The sequence below is a fragment of the Cynocephalus volans genome, chromosome 9 (genome assembly GCF_027409185.1).
Source record: "Cynocephalus volans isolate mCynVol1 chromosome 9, mCynVol1.pri, whole genome shotgun sequence".
NCBI classification, from domain to species: Eukaryota; Metazoa; Chordata; class Mammalia; order Dermoptera; family Cynocephalidae; genus Cynocephalus; species Cynocephalus volans.
This window is the reverse complement of record NC_084468.1, coordinates 4,410,408-4,427,500: the sequence shown is the minus strand read 5'-3', so window position 1 is coordinate 4,427,500 and position 17,093 is coordinate 4,410,408. Positions and strand designations below refer to the sequence as shown.

Genomic DNA, 17,093 nt, shown 5'->3' with positions numbered 1-17,093 from the left:
CCCATCTGACGTTCAGGGGTCCTTGAGGGATGACAGGCTGACCCCGTGGGGTGTGCTCGTCCTTGTGAGGTGAGGGGGAAATCTCAGAGCGGGCTTGGTACATGCCAGGCCCTCCCTCCCAGGTCAGCATGGCCGTCTTTGTCATTGTCGTCGTCATCAGAAGGCAGCCGGTGAAGCGGCCCTGCCTGGGACAGCCCTGCAGCTGCTGGCACCCAGGGAGGATCCTGTTTTCCAAGTACAAAATCAGGGCCACTCTCTGACTTGCTTGAGAAGAGTATAGGGATAGTGTACGGGGGGACCTGACCCCGGAGGCGTCCTGGACCATCCAGGGTGTGTGGCCGCCCTCCCAGAGGGATCCAGGACTATCCAGGACTGATCAGCTCTCCCATCTCTGCCTCTCTCCAGACCAGTTCCAGCTCGTGCCTCTGCAGTTTTCCAAAGACCTGGATGCTTACAACCCCAGCACCCCTGAGTGGAGGGAGGACGTCGGCCTGGTGGTCACCCGGCTCCTCTCCAAGGTGCCTCCGCCCGCCCCGTGCCACCCAGTGCCTAACGCCTCCCCAGCAACACGGGGCCTCTGGTTTCCAGAGACACGCAAGGGCCCCGGGGCCTCCTGGGCAGGATGGGGCAGGTGGTGCTGCCCCTGCAGTCACGATGCTCTGGCCTTCGGGCCACTGCTGGGAGGGACAGGACTGCATCCCCCGTGCACATCTAGTGAGCACCAGCTGTTTGCATTGGACCCAGGTGCTGCCTTCCAATGGTCCAGAGTCTCTTTAAAACGATTTTCATTAATTCACTGAATTTGTCTTCTGGGCTGGACACTGGAGACAGAAGAATCCCATGTGATCGCTACCCTCAGGAAGCTCACAGAAGGCAGACAGGGCATCGAGGTGGGCATTAGGACACCCAAGGCCGTTGGCCCCCCAGTGAGAGAAAGACCAGCCCCTAGCACCATCCAAGGCTGTTGCAGGTCGAGGTTCACTCTGAACATGCTTTTCCTCATCCTGTGAATAATGCTGGTAAAATTGTCCTGGCTGCTGAAGGATGAATAGGCGTTTGCCAGACGGAGGTACATGGAGTGCAGCTTCAGGAGGCAGAGGGAGCCACATGAGCAGAGCCTTGTGGGTTGAGGGGGTCGTAGGTGGGCATGTGGCCATGGCTGGGCCTGGGATGCTGGGGAGTGGGAACAGGGAGGCAGCAGGGCCAGCAGCAGGCCTGGAATGCCGGGGGAGGGAGCTTTGTCCTACCCCAGCCTCTGGGAGGACAGTCGCCCCCAGAGAGGCACCTGCTCACTCTTGCCACAGTGTGAAGTGTGGACTGGAGGGGGCAGGGCAAGGCTGGTAGGGGAGTGGGGGAGGCCTCAACCCAGGCAGTGGCTGAGGGGCCAGGAGAGGAGGGTACAGGAGATGGCCCTGGGACTCGAGCCATCGCCATGGCATGCCGAGCTCTGGAAAGGTCTACAGAACAGAAGGCCAGGATTCTGACAGGCCAAGAGGGGAGACAGGGTGTTCTTGGTGTCCTGGCAGGAGACAAGGAAGACGGCGAATCAAAGTGGCTTGTCTGTCCCTGCAGGAGGCCAGCGTCCCTGAGGAGCTGCTGGTGACTGTGGTGAAGCCGGGGCTGCCCACCCTGGCTGACCTGTATGTGCTCCTGCCCCCTTCCAGGCCCACGAGGAAGAGGAGCCTCACAAGTGACAAGGTATGTCCTGCGGCCACTGGATCCCTAGGTGTCCCACACAGCTGAGGACTTGGTGTCCTTCACATAAGCAGTGACGTCTCAGGGGCTCGTCACGTAAAGGCTTATTTCTCCCCACATCGCGGTCAGACTCAGGGCAGCTGGCCCTCTTCCTCTTTGTGGCTGCGCCTTCTGGAAGTCACGCAGCCTCCAAGGTCACTGCAGCAGGGGTTGTAGGGAGTGGAGAGCACGGGGCTGCATCCCCTCACCAGGGGGACATGCTCATTTCCTCTCATGTCAATGGCTAGAGCTGGTCACGTGGTCCCAACCTGACTACAAGGGGTGCTCAGAAAGGCGGTGAGCACTGTCTAGGAGGACACGGGGGCACGGGTTTCAGGACAGAGGGGAACTCAACCCCCATGCAATGAGCAAACGCCTTTATTGCAAATAACGGCCCTCACGGAGGGGACAGAGACCTGCCACATGAGGGAAGGGGACACAAAGGTGACCTGGCATCCCTTCACACCCACTAGGGTGGCTGCAGTAAAAAGCAGACGACACCAAGTGCTGGTGAGGAACTGGGAAAATCAGAACCTCACACTGCTGGGGACGGGGTGCAGCTGTGCAGAACAGTCTGGCAGCTCCCCAGGCAGTACACGGAGAGGCCACATGACGCATCAATCCCACTCCTGGGCATCTCCCCATGAGAGATGAAAATGTGCATCCAAAGAGTCATACACAAATGCTCATGCAGCACTATTCACAATAGCCAAAAAGTGGAAACAATCCAAGTGTCCGTCAGCTGATGAACGGATAAAGAAAACAGCACCTATCCTTACGGTGGGATATTATTCAGCCAGTAAAAGGAGCAAAGCTCTAATACAAGCTGCTGCACAAAGGACCCTGAAAAAGTGGTGCCAAGTGAAAGCAGCCATCACAAAAGGCCACAGACTGTGTGACTCCATCCATATGAAATGTCCAGAACAGGCAAATCCACAGACAGGTGCAGATTCGTGGTTGCCAGGGGCTGGGGGAGGAAGGATGTGAGCACCTGCTAAAGGGCACGGGATTTCTTTTGGAGGCGATGGAAATTCTCAGGAATCAGACAGTGGTGACAGTTGTACAATGCTGGGAATATACTAAAAACTACTGAATTGTGCACTTTGAAAGAGTATATGTATTATCAATTTTTAAAAAATGAACCAGGGGCTCAATGAGGGCCACCATGAAGGACCAGAGACATACAAAAATCAGCAGCATTCCTATACACTAACAGTGAACTATCTGCAAACGAAATCAACCAAACAATCCCATTTACAATAGTATCAAAAAATAAAATAAAATACTTAGGAATAAATTTAACCAAGGAGGTGAAAGATCTCTACACTGAAAACTATAAAACACTGATGAAAGAATTTGAAGACACAAATAAATAGAGAGATATCCTGCATTCATGGATTAGAAGAATTAATATTGTTAAATGTTTAAACTACCTAAAGTGATCTACAGATTCAATGCAATTCCTGTTAGAAGTCCATTGACATTTCTTACAGAAACAAACAAACAAATCCTAAAATTTGAACAACAGAAGACCTGGAATCGCCAAAGCAACTCTGAGCAAAAAGAACAAAGCTGGAGGCATCACACTTTCTGATTCAAAATATGCTACAAAGCTATAGTGACTGAAACAGCATGGTACTGGCACAAAAACAACGAGTAGACCAATGGAACAGAACAGAGAGCCCGGAAATAAATCCATGCATTTATAGTTAATTGGTTTCCAGCAAAGCTGCCAAGAGCACACACTGGGGTAAGGACAGTCTCTCCAATGAACATTGCTGGGAAAACTGGAGATTCACATGCAGAAGAGCAAAACTGGACTCTTATCTCACACCAGACACAAAAATCGTCTCACACTGGATTAAAGACTTAAATGTAAGACCTGAAACTGTAAAACTACTAGAAGAAAACATTTTAAAAACCCTGCACAACATTGGTTTAGGCAATGATGTTTCGGATATGACCCCAAAAGCACAGGCAACAAAAGCAAACATAGACAAATGGGATTAGATCAAACTAAAAAGCTTCTGCGCAGCAAGGGAACAATCAACAGAGTGAAGAGACAGCCTATGGAATGGGAGAAATACTTGCAAACTATACATTTGATAGGGGGTTAATAGCCAAAATATATACAGAACTACTCAATAGTAAAACAAAGCAATCTGATTTAAAAATGGGCAAATGAGGTTAGTAGACATTTCTCGAAAGAAGACCACAAATGGCCAACAGGTGTAAGAAGAATGCTCAACACCACTAATCGTCAGGGACATGCAAATTAAAAACGCAGTGCGATGTCCCCTCACATCTGTCAGAATGGCAGCCAGTCCTGAGCCAGGCCGCCCCTGCACAGTGACAGATGCTCTGAGCCAGGGGAAGGGACAAGGGGAGCCGGGAGGGAGCCCTGCTGTGTGCCGGTGCGTCATGTTTGTCATGTCACATGGCCCCTGGGTGAGGGTGTACATGGTCCCCAAGGCTGGCCTCAATCTAGCCACTGCATCCCCATCCTGCACCCTGCAATCCAGCGGCATCTCCTGGGCTATACCTCCCCCAAGTGGGGTCACTCCCCTGCCTCTGAGTCACCTGTCCTGCCCTACCTTGTCCTCTTCTTGGTCTTCCACCTCCAGGAAGCCTTCCCTGACCACCAGCAGGGTTGGGGCCTCCTGCAGCATCCCGAGTGTCCCCAACTTTACACACACCGTGGCCTGTGTCTCTTTTACATCTGCTCCCGACTGAAGCAAGAGCTCTTCTAGGGCAGGGCCACGTCTGAGTCATCTTGTGTCCCATCGATGGTTCCTGGTGAAAGCTGGCTGGGGTCATTATTCCCGTTTTACATATGAGGACACTGAGCGCCACAGCTGCAGAGGGTCAGACCCCGTCTGGTGGGTCCCAGAGGACCCCTCCTCACCCTTCCCCTGTGCTTGCAGAGACTCATGGCCATCCAGCAGGTGCTGAATTCACAGAAGATCAGCTTCCTCTTGCGAGGCGGGGTCCGGGTCCTGGTGGCCCTGAGGGACGCAGATGCAGGTGAGAGGCCAGGAGCTCCTCGTGGCCTGGTTTGGGTCCCCGCGGGATGGGATGGGCGTGCACCCAGGCCCCTCAGACGACGTGTGCCACTGCAGGACCTTTGGGTAGGTGGCCCTTCCTCAGCCACCCACACGCCCCTCCTGCCTGGGCATTTGCCTGCATTAAAACCGGTCTGTCCCCAACCAGGTCGGACCCAAGGGCCTGATGCGCTTCTCCATGGATGGTACATGCAGCTGTTAATTTACATCACCACTTAGGGTCTCCGAGGATCTCTTTCCCCTGCCCCCACCATGGGACACATGTGTGTCCTTTTCTCTTGGGGGCAAGAATCTTTGCAGAAGCTGAAGAGCTTTTTTCTTCCCTGGGATGACACCGTGCCCATTAGGAAATCTGGCAGGGTCATCCCACACCAGCATAAAAATCAGTAGGTAGCTCTGTCCACTGTCCAGAAGGAAGGACCCGGCACACAGCCCGAATTACACAGCAGGACTCCGGCCCCGAGGGGTGGGGCACAGGCAGAGTTCCTCCGAGACTGTGGAGCCTGCATTCCTTGGTCCTTTATGACCCACTGTCCCCTTAGCCACACCAGGAGAACACGGCCAGACAATGTGAAGCGTCCTCCCATCCAAAGAGGCTGGGGTTGGGGACAAGGCTGGTCCCCAGCCACCCACTGACGGCTGATCTGCTTGCAGGTTCTCAGAGGCTGGGAGCAGCAGGCGGCTACTGGGCGGTGGCAGTCCTCTTTGTCATTGGCCTCTTTGCGGTGGGAGTGTTCATCCTCTACAAGTTCAAAAGGCAAGGCCACCCTCGCTTCCCTCGGCCAATAGGGCTCTGACATCAGGCCGCAGGCAGATGTAGAAAGGCCTACTGGAGGCGGTGGCTTTCCAGCAGGGTCATGGAAAGAGGTGGTGTGAGTCTGCGCCTGTGACAGACTGCGGGGCTGGGGGTGGGGGAAGGGCTTGCCTATCCCTAAACCCCAGGTTCTGCATCACCTGCGGGTCCTGGGCCATCCCAGCCACCATGTCACTGAGCTCCACCCACCTTCAGAGGGAGTAGATTGTCCACTGTATGGGTGAGGAAACCCAGGCTCAGAGAGGTTAAGAAACATGCCCAAGGTCACACAGCTGGCAAGCAGTGGAGCTGGGATGTGGCCCCGGCCACCGCCGTCTCGTGCTCCCTTGCCACAAGCTCGAGCACTGCTGTCGCGTACCGGGCGCTCCACAGGGAGAGGGCGTCAGGGCCGCACGGGAGCTGCGCAGGAGCACCTGGGTGGGCAGGGACTGAGCTGAGCCTGGGACAGGTGCAAGGAACCTGCACATCTGTCGCGAGGGGCTTTGGGGCCTCTCTTCCCTCTGAGCCTGGTCCTCATCTGTAAAACGGGCTTAATAACCCCCCTGTGCTGGGATCCATGGCGGCCACCCCAGAGGGCGGATTCAGGACCCAGGAATGTGCAACGTGACCAAGAAGTGTCACCAGACCTTCTCCTGCCCTGACGCTCTTGTTTCTCCCTTTCTTGCTGGCTCAGCTCCCGGGCCTCGGTCTCCCCAGTCGGGGTCCCCCTTGAGGACTGTCGAAGGACACAGCTCACCCTTCCCCATGTGCTGGGTTGGAGCCAAGGGCCCACCTCCCTGAGCCCCGGCCTTCCCCTGGGCCCTGGGCCCCTCCTCTGGGACCCTCTCCTGCGGTTTTGGATGCACCTGTGGGGGGTGACCTCCCTCCGTGTCGGACACTGGTGCCGAGGACACAGCGCTGACTCTGCTCTGGCTGGGAGCAAGTCACCATCTGCCTCCTTACTCAGTTCCAATGGAAGGGGCGGCCTGGGGTGCTCCGAGAGACGCCACACGGACCCGAGCTGGTCTGGAGGATCCAGGAGGCTTCCCTGGAGAGGCGATTTCTAGTGGGGATCCTGAGGATGAGTGGGAGTTTGCTGGGCAAAGAGGCAGAGCAGGGTCCAGGCTGTGGCCTTTCCTAATTTGCAAACTCGTGGAGGCACTGGCCCACCTGGACAGGTCCACCTGGCACCTCACATTCAAATCGAACTCAGCACCCCCCTCCCAAAAGCCCCTCTTGAGCACAGGACACGGTTCTCCACCAGCCCCCAGGCCAGAAGTGCCACCTCCTCCCATCTGCTCCCTCCCCTCAGCCCGGATGGCCATCACGTGACTCCCATGGCCAGCTGGCAGTGGGGTTCGTCACAGCTAGGAGATGGCAGGGTGGCCTTTGGGCCCAGCTTTCTGGTACTACAGCCCTCGCTCCCCTGAAAACAGAAGCAATGTAAAGTTGGAGTGGACAAACCCCAAGGGCCATCATCAGAGCGCTGGCTAGGGCAGAAGATGTCCCCCTCGCGGGCTGACGCCCCCTGCACAGCGGTGTCTCCAGACTGATGATGGATGCCCGGGATTCTTTCCAGAGACAGGTTTACAGTCCCCCTCTCCACAGGCGTCTCTGGGTTGTCTTTTGATGGGCCAGGCTGTGATTCTTATTATCTGCTGAGGAGCTGTTGAAATTTTTACTTCTGATTCAGGGCAAGCGCCCCCGTGATTTCCATTTGGAGACTCTGTTCTCGCTTCAAGGCCCTGCTGACCTCCCTGTGCCCTGACACGCAAGGGTGCCAGTCCCAGGCCCCACCTGTCACCTGTCCACATGGCGTGGCCAACCGAGGTGTGACATGTGCCCAGCACACACAAGCCCACCTCCCAGGGAAGGGCCTTCACGGCTCCCCACCCCGTCCCTTGTCCTCCCCTATCCCACATGGCCTGCCCTGCCTTTGCTCTGTTCAGAGTGCTGCAGTATTCAAATTCCCTCAAAGAAGAGCCACAGAGCTGCCTGCCAGAGCCTCAGCCTCCTTACCTGTAAAATGGGCATGAGACTCTCCTCGGGATGGAACATATCGCCTTGTCCCTGTCTCTGCCACGTCAGTGTGCACGGGAGCTCGAGGTCACGAGTATCTGCAGAGGTTAAAAAAGTCGTCTGCAAGGAGAGGCAGCCAGCTGCTTGCTCTGCAGATGACCTCCAACGATGATGGCATAAAAAGCACACAACCTGCTGCACCGGCACATCGTAAAGAAGGCTTGTGGGGCCGTCGGGGTGTCTGGCAGCCGCTCACACGCTGGCAGGCCGTGTACGCCTGGACGCCGGGGTGCCTGCTGCCTTGCGACCCTCCCCACTGCTTTGGGAACAGTGAGACCCCTCTGGGGCACTTTCCTACAGGCCAACTCAGCAAGACCCCAACCACCTCTGCCCCTCCTGGGTCTCTGCCCCTCGAGCACCCTTTCACTGGAGTGCAAGGACCCCATGCAAACTGTGGGGCAGCCCGGCGCGGTGGCAGGGGAAGGCTCTCGCAGGCTGTGGGCTCCGAGTGTCCTGCGCGGCTGGGCTGACGAGGGAGCGGCGGGCGAGGCCCAGCTCTGGGCCGGGGCTGCACTTGAGCATCCCTGGGCACAGACTTGGGCTGGGTCCAGGCACAGCCGAATGCAGGGCCAGGCAGAGAGAGGCGGCGGGCCGTCCTGGTGGAGAAGGTCGTGAACAGGGCGGCCGTGGTAGGGGCTGAACTCTGGCCTCTGTGGGCTTCACTTCTGCCGCATCCTCAGACCACCGAGGGCCAGATCACGGTGTCCACAACCTGCCCCGGATTTCTTGCACGTGGTGTAAAGAGTTAGAAAGGAACCTGCCCCACCTCACCCAGGGGTCAGGGGGCAGAGGGGGAGGAAGGGACCTTGGAGGTGCCCCAAAGGCAGGTGAGGGTGGAAGTGGCCGGCCCAGTGCCAGGCACTGCAGGGCTTCCCTTGAACCCACTCGTGCCCCTGAGGGAGGGAGGCGTTGCCGTGGAAACCGAGGGACCACTGCTCCTGGTCCACCGGGAGGAGAGCAGAGAGAAACGTCCCCTTCAGCCCCGCCGGCCTTTAAGTTCCGGTGAGGCCCGTGGTGCCTGAGGGAGCCAGCTTGGTGGCTGGCTGGCACTCAGGAGGCTGGACTGACAGAGCAGGGCCACTTGAACATTCAAATCCAGCCTGGAGGGGGGACACCAGCTGCCTCCAGCCAGCCCCGGTGGCACAGCAAGGCCCATGGCTGCCCCGCCGATGAGGCCCGACTGTGCTTCCTGCCATCAAGCTGGCATGCATGTCACCTCATCCAAGACAGTCCCCCTGCCCCCAAGCCTCAGTCCCCTCATCTGTGACAGGGGACTGTAACCCCTTTCAGGGCTTTGATTGGACTAACTGGGGTGTCGCACATGAAGGAGCCTGGCCTGGGGCAGGTCCCAGTGGAGGCACGGGTGCCGTGCTGCCCTGTCCCCTTCCTCTGGGCCTGGAGGGGAAGGGAAAGCAAGGACAGCACAGCCTGGCTCGGCAAGCGCCTCTCAGCTTTGGGCCAACATCGCGCACTGTGATCCATGCGCCTCCCAGACCCCCAAAGCCACCAGGCGACGGGAGATGGAAGGGAATGGAACACAGCTCCCTGCAGCACGCCCGTGGTCCAGGTCGAAGGGCAGATGGACAGAGAGTGAGCAGCGTCCACTGTGCCAGGGCTGAGGGAACGCACAGGAGGAGGGCTTCCTGGAGGAGGAGGCTTTGCACAGAGATGGGGCAGGAGACGGGACTCTGGGTTTGGGGCAGGTGTCTCTGGAGTGTCGGCTGCACCGTGCACCATACTGGGGTGGCTGGAGCCCAGCTGGGGCTCGGGGACAGGCGGTCTAGGAAGCCGCCCTGAGCCGAGCAGCCCACCTCTGCCCAGCAGGAAACGCCCCGGCAGGACCGTGTACGCCCAGATGCACAACGAGAAGGAGCAGGAGATGACGAGCCCTGTGAGCCACAGTGACGACGTCCAGAGTGTCATCCAAGGTGAGGAGTTTATAGATAATGACCTGGACTCCCAGACTCTGGGTAACGCCTGCCCCGGAAACCCACCCCCACCCTCCCATGGGTCCCCCATCCTGGCCGCCTCTGCCCAGCACCGCACAGGCCTCGGGGCCAGGCAGACTTGCCGGGGGTCACCTGGGCCTGTTGTGTTCCCTCCGTGGGATGAGGTGATGGCAGGAGCTGTCAGCGCTGCCCACAGGGTTACCTCAGAGGCCATGTGGGAGCCCCTCTGGCCTCAGGATGTTGGGGGCCTTTCCCCCCAGTCACCCTGGCAATGCTCGCACCCTCCTTTTCACTGGAAATGACGATTTAGTGAGCATCGCACACACGCACATAGCCACCTGTGCACAGTGCTTTACAGTTTACAAAGCATGTTCGCTGATGCCACGTCGTTCACTCCTGGCCACGCCCAGCGGGGAGAGCACCGGGAGTCATCCATGGCTGCACAAACCACCCACACAATTGATGGCCGTTTCCTTCTCTGGTTTCTGGGGGTGGACTGGGCTCTGCCAGGCGGTTCTCCCCCAGGGTGTCTCGTGAGGTGCCATTGATGGCTGGGCCTGCAGTTGTCTCAAAGGCTTCCTAGCACTTGGCTGGGGCCATGGGCCATGACCGGGACACCTGCACAGCCACTCTGTGCAGCTTGGGCTTCCTCACAGCACGGTGGCTGTGTCCCCAAAGCAAGTGGAGACAGAGGCAGCAGGCAGAAGCCTCAGAGCCATGTTCTGTCCCTGCATCCTGGGGAGGGGGCACAGACTAAACCCCAGCAAGGGAGGGTCCAGGCCACACTGAGCGAGGACCATGATACAATCTAGCACAGGCAGGCACAACAGCACTTCCTCTCAACAAGCGGCAAAACAGAGGCTCCAGAAGGTTCTGAGACTTGCCGAGGTTGGGAGCCTGTGCTGACAGCCACGGCACCAGCTCATTCGCAGGGTGTGGCCAGGAGCCACTTCACCGTCTCACTTCAGCAGCCCTCTGGACGGGCACGTCCCCGCCCAAGGGCACGGCTAGTGGGGGTGGAGCTGGAATTCACATCAGAGCCCGGCTTTCCCTTGCCATCCCTGCTGTCCTGTAGCAGTGCCTGCCCCAGCCTCGTGTGACAGCAGCACCGGTGCCCACCTGCCGCAGTCACCATGAGGTTCCACTGGAGTCCAGAGCACAGCGGGGTGCACGGCAAGTCCCAGAGTCTTGGCCTGACCCACTGTTGTCATTATTCAACTTTAAAAATCAACTTTAAAAGTCCTGTGTCTATCATGTCCTCAGAACGAGGAGAGGTAGAAGTTGTCCTTACTTTTTAAATTATGGAGAGGAGGCTCAGAAAGGTGAAGTCATTCACCCAGGGCCACACAGCCAGCCAGTGCCGCCTCTGAGTCCAGACCCAGGTCAGCCTGACACAAAGCCTGGGAGTGGAGGGGCAGCCGACGGAGCAGGCCTGTGCACCCCGCCCCCCGCTGCAGCTCCTCCGGGCCAGCTGCCCACCCAGGGGGGCTCCACCCAGATGTGTCCTTGCAGCCAGATGCGTCTGCAGCCTCCGGGAGCAAAATAATAACTGTGCCAGGCCCCGGGCTCAGCGTTTAGAGACCACCTGACTCCCTGTGAGGCAGACGGGCCTGTGTCCACTTCACAGATGAGAAAGCTGAGGTCCAGAGCCATTGCCTGACCTCCGCAGGTCACATAGCTGACCAGAGGAGGAACTGGAATGGAGCCCAGTTCTGTGCTGCACAGCCTGAGCCCCCCACTCCAGCAGGCCACCAGACTTGGGGATCGGCCTGTGTGCCCCAAAGACCCCTCCACCAGGGTCTCCCCCACCTCAAGGTGGAAGGTGGTATTCGGGCTCCACACTGACTCCCACATAGCTGGCCCCCACCTTCACACAGACAGCATCCCCCACCCCCATGTGACAGAGGCGGCTGGGCAGGAAGGCCCTGAAAGGACCCAGGACTTCCCAGGAGGGCGGAGGCCGGAGGCTGTGGTGTCTCAGTAAGACAGACCCCGCCCCACCTGAGCTCTTGGCTTGTAAACCCCTAAAGAATAACGACAGATTAATAATAATAGATGGTTTTAATCAATGCCTAGCGTGCGCCAGGCCCTGCCCAAAGGCTTCAGGTGCATTTTCTCCTGCAACCCACGGCAGCCCTGGGGGCGGGGTGCCATTGCTGTCCTGGAGTCGCAGGTGACCAGGACAAGGCCCCCCAAGGCGGAAGCCCTGTGCGGCCCCCCTGGCAAAGGGTCGACACAACCCTAGTCCTGACCAGCTCTGGCCCGTGCACGTGAGGCAGAGCCCCTCTGGGTCCCTTCTGGGCCTCCCCGTGTCCGGGTCTCCTAGTCTCTGACGTCGCCGCCCCTCTCTCCCGCCCCGCAGCGCCCACCGCCGGGAGGGGGCAGAGCCTCAGCCCCTGTCGCGCCCCCTTGCTGCCGGTGCCGGGGGCCCCCGTGCAGGTCAGTGGGCGCCCGGGCCTCGCCCCCCCAGGCCCGCCGGGTCCTCTGCTTGTGACGGCACCGGGACAGCCCCCTCCTCAGGCACACCCCCAGGAGGCGCGAGACCCCCATCCCCGCACCGCACCCGCACGGCTGCGCCTCTGTCCCTGCGCGGGCGCGCGCTCACGGGCGGCGTCTCGTGTCTCCTAGGCAACCACTCGGGCGTGGTCCTGAGCATCAACGCCCGGGAGATGCACAGCTACCTGGTGAGCTGAGGCCGCGCGCCCGCCCCGGGGCACGCTCCTTCCGTCCTCCCCGCGTGGAGGGCACAGACCACAGCGACGCCGGCGGCTGCGACGACCTCCCCCCCGAGACCTGCGGAAAGCCACCCTCGGCTGCCCCGTCCTCTGTGCAGCCCCCACCCACCCCGGCCCTGGGCAGGCGTCTGTCCCGCTGCCCCGGCTCAGACACTGCACCTGTCCCGCGGAGGGCACGTCCTTCCCGACGTGGCTTTCTCCGCCCGCGCCTGCACGGCCTCCCACCGCCACCCTCCAGGCCACCTCGCTGTCCCTCCTCTCTATAAACTGCAGGTCATGTAAATGCCTCTCTAGGCAGCTGTTTGCGTTGGGGGGGTGGGGGGTGTTTAATGTTCTATTTTTGTGGCCAGGCGGTAGCCATGTGGGTTGCTTTGTCGGACCCCCATTCTCGGGAAGCCCTTTTCCAAAATGCCCGGGGCTCCCCCTCTGGGGCCCCGAGGGGCAAAAACTCTGCCTGGTTTCCCCAGGGGGCGGGGCGGGGGCGTGTCCAGAGGGACACGGGGCCTGCAGTTTCTCGCTCCCGCCAGCAGGCGGCGCCCTCCCGCAGGCTTTCCGTGCCCATGTCTGCTCCCCAGCCAGATGTGGGCTCTGCAAGGGGCCCCGGCAAGGCCGGCGGCTGGGGACAGCCTCTGGACGCACCGGGTTTTCTGCGCTTCCTTATAGCTTGAGGGACCCACGTAGAAACCAAACCATGAGAGGTTTAGGATGGCAGAGCTGGGAGTGACATCAAGGAGCAGGACCCCCATTTTGAAGATGGGGAAACTGAGACGGGGGAGGGGGTGACTTTCCCAAGGTCACAGCAAGACGGTAGCAGAGGTGGCCCCAGAACCAGCCCTCTGCTCTTCAGTGCAGTGCGGTTTCCACTCACTCACCGTTGCCTAGAATCAGGGATGCTAGCCTAAGTCTGCACAGTGAACATTCGGGGGGACTTTCACCTGTTGCCTTGAAACGGGACGTCAGTATCCCCCTCCTCCTCCCTCTTTCTCCTCCCCCCAGGCTGGACTCTTGGTTGGCCATGGCTTTTCTCTCGGAAGTGGGGAATGAACGTCAGTGCCCAGACTCACTGGCCAGGAGACAGGTCCACATGAAGGCACCCGTGTCCTCCTGTGCCCCATGCTGGAACTTAGGGGGCACTAAACCGTTTTCCCTAGAAAAGAAATGTGGTCTGTTAGAGGGAGGCCCAGGGAGGAGTCCTCATCCCCAGACAGTTCCCAGCACGTAGGAGGCTCTCAATCTTTGTTGAGTGAATGGCCCGTGGAGGCCAGGCTCTCGTGTCATAGGCAGGGACTCAAAGCCTGCAGGGACGAAGGGACTCACTCCGGGTCATACAGCCAGGCAGTGGAGGTGGGCCAGCTGGACCCAAATCTTTCTCCCCACCCTGCCTGCCACCGACAGGGGCTCCTGGACCAGCCTCTCCAGAGGTGGCCCTGCACGTTGTCCTCAAGGCCCTCCTGGGGTCCAGTGACATGGGGCTGGCAAGGCCAGTGTCAGTAAGAGGCTGTGGCTCATTCGGGGCCTGGGCCAGGCCCCTCCCACCTGCCTGCAGCCTCCAAAGACATCTTTGCCAAGACTGTGCCCTTCTGGCCCCCACCTGGCGCCTGTGCCCCTGGCTGCTGCAAGCATCAGACACACAGGGACAGACACTGGCACGGTCCAGGGCCAAGACCCGAGGTCAGCGTGCAAGCCCCGGCAGCAGCCCCCTCCTCAGCTCACCAGTGCCTGTGGGTAACCAACTGTGTGTCTTCGACCTTCCTGACCCCTCAATTTACTTCTCTCAGCTGTTCGGGTAGGGTTTTTTCCTTTACTTATTTGTGATTTTCTTGTATTTTATGTTATTATCTCTATTAAGAACATTTTGGGTGTGTGAACCCAAGAACCCAGGAATAAGGTGGCCTCTGATATGATCTTATACATTCCCATCTCCATAGCCGTGTAGAGCAATGCCTAGGCCTATGGATTTACCTGGTTATAAATTTGAGGTTCTATATGTTTGATGTGCAGGTGTATGTACAGGCACCGGGAATAAGAGGTGGTCGGCTATTGGCACCTAACACGTCCTTCGACCACGTCGCGCACATACGTGGTACCTGCACATAACAAAGAGGCAGTGCATTCTTTCTTATTTTTCCTTTTTAAAAATCAATAAATCATTTGTGATGCTTTTAACAAAAATCAAATGAATATGATCAGTGTTTGCCTTATTATGAAGATATTTTTCAGAGTTTTCCTAAATGCACACACATATACACACATGCTACCCAGAGTTGTGGTCCCAGAGGCAACATGGCTGAGGACCTGGGTGGGAACCAGGAGCAGTCCCTAGCGCTTTGGCTGGAGGGTGTAAATGACGTGAACCTTCCAGGCACTAGTGTCACCCGTCAGCTCCCAGAGTGCTGACACATCCCATACATGTGGGCTCACTTTCTCCCCATGAGGCCAGCAAAAGGGGTACCAGACACATTTGCCAATTTGCCAGATGAGAAGCCCAGAAGTGGCACAGGCATGTTTAACGGAATGTCTTTATTTCTGAAATGCCACTGGCTCTTAGTCTCTGAAGGAGGCATGGACTCAGTTATCCCGGTCGATGCCCTGGGCTCAAAAGCTGTGCGCTTATTTCCATGGTGGCTGAGTGTCTGCAGCTTTTCTGAAATCCTACCTGTAACATCTTGTGAAGATAAAAACACTTATTTTCTTCCTGCTCTCATCCTACACGGATGTAGTCAGAGAGATGCAGGAACATCCTTTACAGATGCGTAGACATTTGGTGAGCGGTTCCCAGCCCATTCCGGAGGGAAATGAGGTTGACATTGCTTAGTGGGCTCCTTCGGGGAACAGAACAGGACAGAAGCCGATGGCCCAAAGCCCTGGCGTCCACACGCGCTTCTGTCCTAGGCAGCCTTTTCCCTGCAATGGTTGCCCTCACATGTAGTGAACTTGCACGTGGCAGTATTTAAGGGTCTGATAAAACAAGGCATTCTTTTCACAGCATGGAGTGACAGCAATTCTGTTTCTGACTTCAAGCTTCCTGTCTGAGAAGTGCTGCCCGGGCCAGTGCAGGCGGGGCTCAGGGGAACACCTCCAGGTGATCGATGGCTCTCATGGGAATAAACAGACCTGGGGTGGAGGATGGAGGCAACACCCTGCATGTACATGCATGTACACACGTGCACACACACACACACGTGTGCACACACGTGTACACACGCACACTCTTCTCTGTGCTGTGATACGTTCTGGTGGTGCAGTAAAAACTGTGGTTTTCAACATCAGTGTCCTTAGAACTTCCTGCCAGGTCTCATGTCCCCTTGAACTTGTGCCAGGGAGCGCGGGGGCCCCAACCCAGCCTGGGGACAGGCGCTGGAATGCTCTGTTTGCAGGCAGGAGAAGGGCAGGAGCACGTGGGAAGCAGGGCGGGGTGGGGACATGCAGGGAGCGGGGTGGACATGCTTGGGCCTGGGAGGGTGCAGAGTGCAAGCGGGCGCACAGTGCACTTTGCAGAACTTCAGCATCTGGTGTTTTGTCTCCGGCGTTCTCGCTGCCGGGACTCAAGGAGAAAGCAAGAACTTCTGGACCATTCTGACCATTTTACTCCCCACGCCGCGTGCCGGGCTCTGTGGAATGTCTTTTCCCCGGGAAAGGCTAGCGGGTGTGATGAGGCCCCTCGCGGCTCCTGTGTAGATTCATCTGGAACCTTTTGCTGTAACGACTAATGACTGACAGCAAGAAGCTACATGGAGATGATGGGCCCAGGTCAGAGCCAGGAAGGCTCTGGGTGTCAGGATGACAACCGTAAAGCATGTGCCCCATGGCTCTGCATATTTAAACCTGCCACACAGTGCTGTCTGGCCTGTTATCATACCCAGGCATCACATGAACACGGCAGGGACGAGAACCTCCAGTTTATGGATAAGGAGACTGCAGTGTCACCAGGTGGTTAGAAAGGGGACCGCCGTTTCTAGCCAAAATGTGAGGCATTGCCTAAAAGCTCCAGCTGGACCCCCAACTCTTAGGTAGCCTTGAATTTGATGTCCACAGTCATTCAGGTAACAATAAATATTAGACGAACAGAGAGAAACAGCAGCATCATGGACAGATGGCATTAAGGGACAGAAACACTTACCTTGAAGATCCGCTGTCATTGTGCCTTTGGTTCTACTGTTAAAACAGAGACCGTGACTACTGAAGAAAACCAGGCCAGTTTTCTGTTGTAGATAAATATAGGTGACCCCAAGGCCTGGCGACTCTGGGGCAAGGGTGGAGTATTCTGTGTGCTCAGCACACCGGAAGGGAGGTCATCCTGTTTCTCAGCTATGTGTCCCCAGAACCCTCATTCCTATGGTGCCTCCCGAGACCCCTTCAGGAGGCACCCCAGCAGTCCCAGCACCAGCCCACAAGGGACGCAGCCCCGGAGGCACTGGGTGGACGCTGCTTCCCCGGATGGTGTGGAGACCGGCACCCATTTCCATGGGGGTGCGTGTAAAGTTGGGGTCGATGGCCCTTCTGTGACATTAAGGAAGGAAAGTGGCCTCTGGCGTCTTAGCCGCTGGCCGCTCCCAGCGGAGCCCAGGCCTTCCCCTGTCAAAGGTAAACAAAGTCATAACACACCAGCGTCGGACAAGGCCACTGTGATCAACAAGGGTCAAAACAAAAATGAAACCACCTGCTGTCATGTCTGAGCACAGGCCAGACGTGAACAGCATCCAAACCCCGAATGACCCCCACTCTGGTCCTGGCTGTGGCG

At 57.9% G+C, this 17,093-nt stretch overlaps 1 protein-coding gene across 3 annotated transcripts in view; it reads left to right on the top strand.

Moving 5' to 3' along the window:
• SORCS2 (sortilin related VPS10 domain containing receptor 2) overlaps positions 1-12,603 on the top strand; it is a 502,479-nt gene extending 489,876 nt beyond the window's left edge. For all 3 annotated transcript variants that reach the window (XM_063107926.1, XM_063107927.1, XM_063107929.1), the window contains 6 exons: positions 406-518; positions 1,573-1,698; positions 4,659-4,758; positions 5,451-5,553; positions 9,493-9,596; positions 12,246-12,603. In XM_063107926.1, the coding sequence (XP_062963996.1) occupies positions 406-518; positions 1,573-1,698; positions 4,659-4,758; positions 5,451-5,553; positions 9,493-9,596; positions 12,246-12,310 (611 nt within the window). In that variant the 3' untranslated portion in view covers positions 12,311-12,603. The remainder of the gene's footprint in view (positions 1-405; positions 519-1,572; positions 1,699-4,658; positions 4,759-5,450; positions 5,554-9,492; positions 9,597-12,245) is intronic.
• Positions 12,604-17,093: the final 4,490 nt, after the last annotated feature.